Source organism: Geospiza fortis, unplaced genomic scaffold (assembly GCF_000277835.1).
Source record: "Geospiza fortis unplaced genomic scaffold, GeoFor_1.0 scaffold324, whole genome shotgun sequence".
In the NCBI taxonomy this organism is placed as follows: Eukaryota; Metazoa; Chordata; class Aves; order Passeriformes; family Thraupidae; genus Geospiza; species Geospiza fortis.
Window position 1 is genome coordinate 510,582 of NW_005054559.1, and position 9,680 is coordinate 520,261.

A 9,680-nucleotide genomic window follows, 5' to 3' on the forward strand; every position below is an offset into this window, starting at 1 on the left:
GGTTCTGGTCAGCACCGCTCCTCGCTGCTGTCCCGGGCCTGTCCGTGCGCTTCGGCTGGGGGTGTTCCGCAGTCAGGAGCACTACAGAGCGACGGCGTTATTTGCTTGGTTTACGTCAGTGATGTATAGAGTTTTTCCCATCCACAGGGACGTTTTTCTAGTATCAGTTGTTTCGGGGTTGAGCTCGCCATTATTTAATGTTTATTCTTTCTGTACTGTTACAGAAAAATGGAAATTACCACTCCTCCGACATCCAAGTGTATCATGTACTGGAAAAGGAAAGTCAAGTCCGAGTACATGCGTCTGCGGCAGCTCAAGAGGTTCCAGGCAAACATGGGAGCAAAGGTACAGCCGCAGCAAAGGCTGGGCTGAGATGCCCCAAAAAGAATTCCTTTCAGCTCAGAGTGTCTTGAGTGATACCAGAGGGTGTCAGCAAGGTGAATTGATAAGCTGTGCTTGACTTGCTAGCTGGATCAATAGGAAGAGATGCCACTTTTCCTCATGCTCTGTCTTGAGCTGTGTGGGCAGCAGCTGTCACACACACGAGGCCATTGAACAAGCACTGGTGTAACTGCAGCAGGAGAACTCATTTCCAGTTGGTTTTTACAGGATCTCCTTGCTGAACCCTTTCAGTGCTGTTGGAGTTCTCAGTGGGTTTTCTTAAATTTTGAGAGCTCCTCTCTCTGCTTTCAGGCTCTCTTTGTGGCCAACTTTGCGAAGGTTCATGAAAAGACTCAGATCCTTAATGAAGACTGGAAGAAGCTTCGAGTGCAGCCAGTGCAGCTGATGAAGCCAGTCAGTGGGCACCCGTTCCTGAAACAGGTGTGCAGAGGAAAAGGGGCACCATCAGCAAGTGGGGACTGGAACCAGGACTCTGCAGGGAGCTGTGGGGATATGGATGAGTTTTTGTCTGTGTTGTCCGTGCCTCACACTTCTGCAATGCAGAAATGGATAAAAAGTACCCCCAAGGCTTTTTCCTGTGATGGAGTCCACAGAGTGCATGTGGGGCTTCTGTGTTTGTCCTGAATTCAGTTTTCCTCAGGCTGTGGCAGCCTCCCAGAGTGGTTCCTCACTGACCTTCTCTGTGCTTTTATTCCAGTGCACTGTTGAGAGCATTTTCCCAGGATTTTCAAGCCAGACACTGTACATGAGGACCCTGAACACAGTGGCACTGGTGCCCATTATGTACTCCTGGTCCCCTCTTCAGCAGAATTTCATGGTATGTGGGAAGTGTGGGGTCTCAGTGAGGTCAGCATCTGATTGTTACACAGTTGGGAAGTGGCTCTTCGTCCCACTTGTTTCAGGCAACATCTGCTTGAGAGATGATGAAGTGTTGCTTTAGTTGCTTGTTTTGTAGAATCCCAGCCAACCTTGTGTCCACACTACCTCACCAGGTAGTCTCCTTTACACGTGGCTTCTTGACAGAGTCACCATTGTTTCACAGAATTCAATGAGTAAATATGTTTTTGGGGGGGGGTTGTTTGTTTGTGTTTTTCCCTAAGATTTTTATTTCCCTTTATATGAAGAGTTTTATTTCTTAGGTCCTTTTGTTTGTGACTGGGTTACAATGGGATAGCACTGATGTGTCAGTGATGAGACATCTGAAGCTTTGCTGTGTGTTGTTGGCAGGTCTGAGTGACCACAGCACGGTCCCATTGGGGTCAGCAAACTCTGCTTTTCTGAGCTGTGTCTGATCTCTCTTCAGGTGGAGGATGAAACAGTTCTGTGCAATATCCCTTACATGGGTGATGAGGTGAAAGAAGAAGATGAAACTTTCATTGAAGAACTTATTAATAACTATGATGGCAAAGTTCATGGAGAGGAAGGTAACCTGGGAGCAACCAGCTCTGTCCACTCCAGGCCAGGTTGGGTGGGGCTTGGAGCAACCTGGCTTGTCCATGGCAGGGGTGAAACAAGATGAGCTTTAAGATCCCTTCCAACCCAAACCTTCCTGTGGTTCTGTGATTCAGTCTCTTGCAAATATCCAAGTAGTTCAGAAGTCAAAAGGTGGCAGCAGCAACCAGCTTTTCTGTGGGAGCTCTCAGAGCAGGGAAACAGGATGGTGCCTGTTGTTCTTCTTTGCAAGGGCACATTCCTGCCTTTGGGTACCTCACTCCATTTTAATGCCTGGAGTGCTCTGGAGCCAGTTCTCCTTTGTGCAGAGATTCACAGGCGTCCTCTGGGTTCCTGAAAATGTGCTAGAGGGGGAGTAGCTCAGCAACCCTGTTCTGCTTGTTGCCTCAGCCAACAGTTTAATCAATGAAAAGCTCTGCCTGCCCCATCATAAAATTGCCCAGCAGGGAGGAAGACAGGGAAAACTGGTATGGCCTGTCCCCAGATTGCTGAAAATGATATACCACTACTGACTTTAGTGCTAAAATCCCACCTACCCAAAAAAAAACTGAGAGAAGGGCTCTGGTGGGTAGCAGAGCACGTAGGGCTTGTGGTTTGATGTGGTGAGAAATGAGAAAGATGGTGGCACTGCCACTTCTGTGTGTTTCAGAAATGATCTCAGGGTCAGTCCTCATCAGTGATGCTGTGTTCCTGGAGCTAGTGAATGCTCTGAATCAGTACTCAGACGAGGAAGAGGAAGGACACAATGATTCTGAGGTGAAACAGGAGGATGGAAAAGAGGACCTGCCAGTGACAAGGAAAAGAAAGCGAATTGCAGTGGAAGGTGGGTTTGCCCCCAGAGAAGTGAAGATTATGTTGGTCACATTTCTGTCCTGCCCCTCCTGAGCACTGGGTGCTGCTCTCCTGTCATCACTGGGTTTTTAATGTGCCAAGAGCAGTTCCAGCTTGACAAGTTCTGTAGCAGAAGAGAAATGATTTGCTCTCACTGTCTGCTGTGGACAGGGGAAGAAATCACCATCCGAAAGTGTGGTGAGAAGTTATTTAGATGAGTCATCTGGAAACCCACTTCCTGTGAGATTAGCAGAGCTGCGTGTTTTCTGAGAGGCTGTGGGATGTTTTCAAGTGCTGGTCTGGCAAACACCTGTCAGGGAGGTGTGGGTGGATCTGTTTCTGTGGGAGGCGGGGAGATGGACGTTTTCAAATCCCTTCCAGACCTGCTTTCCATGTATTAGTGTTCCTCTTCCCTCTCCTGTGCCACCTGGAGCTCTTGTTGCCTAGAGTAAGCTCTGGTTTGTGGGATTTTCATATGTCCTCAATGACCTTTTGAATGCTGATGGGTAATTTTGTCTTTGTCCTTGGTCTGTAGAGATGTGGACAGCACAAACACCAACACTTCTGTGGATATAGAAAAGCATTGTCTGCAAGTTCTGCCTTGGCAGAAATAAATAGTAATAGCACTTTAGAGAAGTTGGTGCTCCCAGCAGTACATTGTGCTGCACTGAAAGTGGCCTAGCACTGCTTCTGGGATTACTTCAGCCTGGTGCAGATCACAAGGTTATCTGTTGTGCATGGGATTACATTTCTGTCTTAAAACACAATCCTGAGCATCTCTGGAATTGCTCTGTGCAGGGAGGAAAGATCCATCCACATCAGTTTGTCTGAAGAATTGTGTCTCCTCTCTTTGCAGGTAACAAGAAGTGTTCAAAGAAGAGGTTCCCCAATGACATGATATTCACTGCTATTTCTTCCATGTTTCCTGAGTATGGCTTCCCAGAGGATATGAAAGAAAGGTAGAAAATCCCTGCACTGTTGTCTGTTCCTTTTCTTAGCAAGAGTTGAAATCTTTATTTCAGAGACCAGCACTGTGGGCTGGCTGGGCCACAAAGCTCAGTGCCTGCAGGTTCTGTGAGCAGAGTGCATTTTGAGTGTTACAAACTGCAGTTTGGCCTTGGGGTACCTTCTCAGGACTTCTGCTAGTCAGAGTGACCCCGAGATGTGTTCGAAAGTCTCTTTTCCCAGCCCAGCTGTCAAAGAAGGAGTCGGAACTCTTCTGTTGTTGTTCATTGTTTCTTATCTATAAAATTCTTTCTCTGGCCTGCCGGCCAAGGTCCGCTCAGCAGGTCAGACAGAGGCACACTGGTGTTATCTTTTTATACTAAAAACTACATGTACATTTACCATAGCTTCCCAATACCTGTCACCTGTGTTAGACAGTGAGTTTCTACCTTAAACCAATCCAAAAGTGCCAACATCACAGCAGAAGATGGAGGCCAAGAAGAAGGAGAAAGGCTGGACACACCCAGATTCCTCCATCTTGCCTCCTGAACCCCCATTCTAAAAACCCCAAAAAATCTATTTTTCACCCTGTGACAAACTAATTATTATTCTACTTAATCTTTTGTGGCTTGCAGATCCTCATATAAGGTTGGTAATTTTTTCCACGGGTCATAATCAAAGTCACAGCGGTCTGGGGCTCTGTGCCAAGGTCTCTGAGCCCCCTGGCAGGGGTTTGGGCAATCCAGGAGAGCCAGAGGGATGTCCTGAATTCTGACAGTACCTGGGCCAGAGCCTGATGGTGCTGTGAAGCTGTCCCACATGGAGAAAGCACATCCCTGGGTGTTTGTGTGTTGGGGAAGATGAAACAGGAAAGCCTTATAAATATGATTGTCTGGCAAAAGATTTTGAGAATATGGAAACTATAAGCAAGATTGAAATGAAAGCAAGCTTTGAGATCCCTTAGTTACTGATCAACTGGAAAACAATGGTGTGGCTGGCTGAAGGTGAAACAATCCCCTCGGCTTGCAGACAGGTCCAAGGGTCAGAGCAGACCCCACTAGCTCAGCAGAAGGGGTCCAAAGAGGAGTTTTTAGGGTTTAAAATGTAACACAGGATGGTAATGTAGTGATTCTTATAGGCTGTATGTAAATGCTATAGGATTTGTATCTTGTACTAGATTGGTTAGTGAGAATTAGAATATTCAACACAGAAGAAGATTTATTGTATTGTAATAGGAACCTCGCTCTCTTACGCTTTTGCTCTCTTCCCCTCTTACTCTCTTACCCTCTCATCCTCTCTCCCCCTCTCTTCTCTCAGCCTGCTCTGAGCTGTGGCTGGCAGCTCCCAGCAGGGCCCTGCACCCAGGCCCTTTGCAATAAACCCCAAGTTCCACGACCTGGCTTCAGAGATCTCTCATCTCCATCCGTTCCGACCGTGCTACCCCTGACACTCCTACGTTTGTGTTTGTCCCCAGGTACCGGGAGCTCACGGAGGTGTCCGACCCCAACGTGCTGCCACCGCAGTGCACCCCCAACATCGACGGGCCGTGCGCCAAGTCGGTGCAGCGGGAGCAGTCCCTGCACTCCTTCCACACCCTCTTCTGCCGCCGCTGCTTCAAGTACGACTGCTTTCTGCATCGTAAGTGCCGCCTCAGCCGGACGCTTCCCTAGAGCCCTTTCTCCTCAGTTTTCCTCTGCACGCCTTGCTTAGTCCGTGCTGGAGTCTCTGGAGGGTGGTGCCTCATGAGTTTGCAGTGGGGCCTTAGGAGCTGAGAGGTGCCCAGAAGCCTTTTGTACAGACGGCTCCGCTCTTGGCTCCCACGGACGGCAGACCCCTCTCCGCGCTCAGCACGCCGCCTCCGAGCTCCCGGCAGTTTGTGCAGTAGTCCTGCCACCACCAGACTTTGCTCTTGCTTTGCAGAAGCTCCTCAGTGAAAGGCATGAATGTTTCACTGCCAAAGTCTGGACATGCCCCTGTGTTTTGTTGCCTCCCTGGAACTTACAGCTTCGTCTTAGTCATGTTTCTGCGGTTGGTCCTGCCAAAGCCTTTTGGATACTGATTAGCTGCTGGACCTGCTGTTCTCCAGGTCTTAAGGGCTTCTTTGGGAAGTCACAGGACTTTTTCCAGTGAATTATTTATTAAAAGATATAATATTAATATGACGTGGTCTTTTTGTTTCAGTGTGAAAGCTGATCCTTCTCCTTTGGCCTCTCCTTCCCAAGCTGCCTAGTGCCCGTTGTGTGTTGGAGCAGGGTTACCCTGTGGGTCTGGTCACCTCAGGCCCCACCTGAGGCACACAGGCTCCTGCTTCCTGTCCCTTGCAGAGTGGGGGGAGACTCTTGGAGAATGCTAATAGTAAAGATAACTGTTACTTTTTCAGCTTTTCATGCTACTCCTAATGTGTACAAACGAAAGAATAGAGAGACCAAGATTGAGCCAGATCCTTGCGGCGCAGACTGTTTCCTGTGGCTGGTATGTTTCTCTGTCACCTTAGAAACCATGAGAGAAGTGCCCTGGCCAGCTGTGCTCTGCAGAGCTCGGTGGATCTTTTGCACAACTTGGATGATTTTTTCAGAATTAGTTCTGGTCCTAGTTGGACTCAGAGGAGCATGACTGCAAATGCAGACCTTACCAGATGCATATTATAGCAGATCTCCAATAAAGATTAATTGCAGAGCTGGCAGATGGGAAATTGTATGACAGATGATTTCTCTGGACTCAGTGCAGTGTTAGAGAAATTAAGCCCATGCTAAAAGGAGCGGAGCGAGAAGTCAGGAGGATCCAGAGGAGTGGGCTGGGGGTTCAAGGCCAGGGAGCCTCTGCTGACTGGGCAGCAATGCCAAAGGGAACAAAGTGGGAACATGCAACACGAGCAGCTGGTTTGGCACTTGCAGAAGGGACCACACATGGCCAGCCTCTTCTACCTGCTTTTGGTGGTGGCAGGACAGGGCTTGTCCCAGGGCCTGTGGAAAAGCCTTCCTGCACTCCCTGGTCATCTGCCACCTGTCTTGTCTTCTGCTCTGCTTGCAGGAAGGAGCCAAGGAGTTTGCTGCCCTGCACAACCCCCGATCCAAGTGCTCCGGGCGTCGCCGGCGGCGGCACCACGTGGTGGGCGCGTCCTGCTCCAGCACCCCGGCTGTCACTGAGACCAGGGAGGGCGACAGCGACCGCGACACGGGCAATGAGTGGGCCTCTAGCTCCTCGGGTATGGTGCCAGTCCTGAGACACCCCCCTCCTCTCTGTGAGGGCAGGCAGCTCCTCCCAGCTGGAGTTCTCCCAGGCTCCCCTCTGCTTCCTGCACAGCTGGAGAATTTGGCGTTAGCAGTCAGTGTTCCCAGCAAACATGAGGGACACAGCCCTGCCCTTGCTGCTGTGGGATTCACTGCCCTTTCCCAGGAAGGAGGAATGTTGACAGGCAAAGCAAGAGCTTTGCTGGGACATGCAAAGCCCAGAGCGAGCCCTTGGCTCCTGAGCACTGTGCCTGGCCTGAAGCCGGAGTGTGTGGCTGGGAGTGCAGTGCAGGCTTGCAGGGCACTAGGGGGTAACCACTGCCCCCCAGAACCATGATGGCCAGGGTGTGTTTGGTTTACCATGTGCCTTTCCTGCCAGAGGCCAACTCCCGCTGCCAAACCCCCACAAAGCAGAAGCTGAGCCCGGCCTCCTCCCAGCTGTTTGCGGTGGAGACGCCGCAGGAGCCCGTGGAGTGGACAGGAGCCGAGGAGTCACTCTTCCGTGTCTTCCATGGGACCTACTTCAACAACTTCTGCTCAATTGCCAGGCTGCTGGGGACAAAGACCTGCAAGCAGGTGGGTGCTCGGAGCAGGCAAGAGAGGGGCCAGGGCCAGAGCCACTGCCTGTTGGTTTTATTTCTCTGGCACAAAGCTCCCCACAGGAAGGTGCCACATCAACGCTTTTGGAGCTCAGGGTGTTACTGTGCAGCAGTGCTGCTGTTGGCAGAGTGAGCCCTGTGTGCTGGCATTGTGGGTTCCCTCCCATGTGCAGTGTCACAGCCAGGTGTGCAGGCACTCGTTTTCCAGGCAGGAGGAGGCAGTGTGCCATAGGCAGGAAAATGGGGCAGAGCTGCTGCTCTCTAGGCCCAGGCCTGGGAGCCTTGCTGTGGTTACTCACACTCTCCTTATGCTTTTTATAAAACAACTCGAGTGCACTGAACTTGTTTCTTCTATTTGCTTGTGTTCTTTGGTAGGTCTTTCAGTTTGCAGTGAAGGAATCACTTATAACAAAACTGCCAACAAATGAGTTAATGAATCCATCCCAGAAGAAGAAAAGGAAGCACAGGCAAGTGTTGGACAGGCTTGTTTTGTTCTTAAAATGCAACCAGATCCTCTGCTTTTTGTGCCAACGCATTCCTGGTAATCCCCATCTGGCTCCCATCTGTGTGCACGTCCTGCTGTCACATGGGGGCTGCTGCTTCTGGGTGCTGGCCCTGGCCCTGCTCCAGGGCTGCTGCTCTGCCTGGCGGCTCAGTGGCCCTGCAGCCCCAGGCTCAGCTTGAGGATACAGCAACACAGGCTGCTGGTCCTGGTGCCACTTCCCTAACAGAAGCTTCAGCTCCCTGACTTGTAACCCACTTTGTGTGTTGATCTCAGTGCGTCCAGTATTATTCTGGCTCTGGTGTTTGGCTTAAAGAGCTCCTGCTGCAGCTGCATCACTCTCATCTCTCTCCACTTTATGGTGGCTGCTGATCATTAATGCATGAATCTGCCAAGCCCATCTCTGCTGTGCTGGCTGCTGGTGCTGAGCAGCTCTGGCTGTCTCTCCCTAATGACTTACACAACCTTCTCTGCTCCTTTTGCAGGCTGTGGGCTGCACACTGCAGGAAGATCCAGCTGAAGAAAGGTAGAGTTGGCTGGGGCTGTGTCATGGGAGATTTGCAAGGGTTGAGTTCTCCAGCAGGGTGGCTGTGTCCTGCCCACCAGCCTGGCAGGTCCAGCAGCGTGGAAGGAGTGACTGCCCCTGGCCAGGCTCCTTGGGGTGCCAGGGGCATCGTGGCTATCCCAATGGCCACTGAGGCTGCATGTGCAGCAGGGTTTGCTGCAGCCAGGGGAGGCTGAGGGCAGTGTGCAGCCCTGCTGTGGTCAGTGAGCACAGCCATGTGTGTGCCTGTGGGAGCTGGGTGCTGCCAGGCTCCCTGCCCAGTGCAGGCAGATGGGCAGCTTGCACCTTCTCAGCTCCAGTGCCCTGCACTTGCTGCTTTGAAAAGGTTCCTGCAACATGCAGCTTCCAATCTTGGCATTTCTCTTCTCGTTCTAGATAATTCACCGACCCAGGTGTACAACTACCAGCCCTGTGACCACCCTGAGCATCCCTGTGACAGCTCCTGCCCTTGCATCATGACTCAGAATTTCTGTGAGAAGTTCTGCCAGTGCAACCCTGACTGTAAGAAGACGTCAAGGACTATTGGGCAGGAAAGCAGCCAGCTCTCCTGGCATAGAGCACAGGGAGGGAGCTGGGGCTTGCTGGGTGCCTACTTTATTCCTGCACTTGCTCCTCTGTCCATCCACAGCAGTTCTGTTAGCTAAGGTCCAAAAGGAGATGGTTCTGTGCTGCCATGCAGCTGTTGGCAGCTGAGACACTCCTGTTAGTGCTCATCCCTGTGTCTGTATCCTGTGGGTGCTGCTGCTGGTCCCCTGTGAGCAGGATGTGCCTCCAGCAGTTAGGTTGGGCATTGGGTCACTGCTCTGATGTGTTTGTTTTTCCTGTCTGGGCTTCCATTCCCAGCTCTGCAGTGGAGAAAACAGCCAGACTTTATTCTGTCCCTGCTCAAGATCTGCTTGGGGAGGAGCAGCTGGGGCAGAGAGCCTGCATGGCCCCTGCCAAAGCTCACAGTGCAAACCCACTGTGTGTTTTGCTGCAGGTCAGAATCGCTTCCCAGGCTGCCGCTGCAAGACCCAGTGCAACACCAAGCAGTGCCCCTGCTACCTGGCTGTGAGGGAGTGTGACCCTGACCTCTGCCTCACCTGTGGGGCTTCAGAACACTGGGACTGCAAGGTGGTCTCCTGCAAGAACTGCAGCATCCAGCGAGGCCTCAA

The 9,680-nt window shown here is 51.3% G+C and overlaps 1 protein-coding gene across 1 annotated transcript in view; it reads left to right on the forward strand.

Moving 5' to 3' along the window:
* The first annotated feature begins 227 nt into the window (after nt 1-227).
* EZH1 (enhancer of zeste 1 polycomb repressive complex 2 subunit) overlaps nt 228-9,680 on the forward strand; it is an 11,530-nt gene continuing 2,077 nt past the window's right edge. Inside the window, exons 1-14 of the mRNA XM_005429578.2 lie at nt 228-345; nt 694-822; nt 1,100-1,219; nt 1,706-1,826; nt 2,504-2,677; nt 3,542-3,644; nt 5,105-5,268; nt 6,011-6,102; nt 6,661-6,835; nt 7,240-7,436; nt 7,835-7,926; nt 8,447-8,487; nt 8,902-9,027; nt 9,506-9,680. Of these exons, the coding sequence (XP_005429635.1) occupies nt 229-345; nt 694-822; nt 1,100-1,219; nt 1,706-1,826; nt 2,504-2,677; nt 3,542-3,644; nt 5,105-5,268; nt 6,011-6,102; nt 6,661-6,835; nt 7,240-7,436; nt 7,835-7,926; nt 8,447-8,487; nt 8,902-9,027; nt 9,506-9,680 (1,826 nt within the window). The 5' untranslated portion in view covers nt 228. The remainder of the gene's footprint in view (nt 346-693; nt 823-1,099; nt 1,220-1,705; nt 1,827-2,503; nt 2,678-3,541; nt 3,645-5,104; nt 5,269-6,010; nt 6,103-6,660; nt 6,836-7,239; nt 7,437-7,834; nt 7,927-8,446; nt 8,488-8,901; nt 9,028-9,505) is intronic.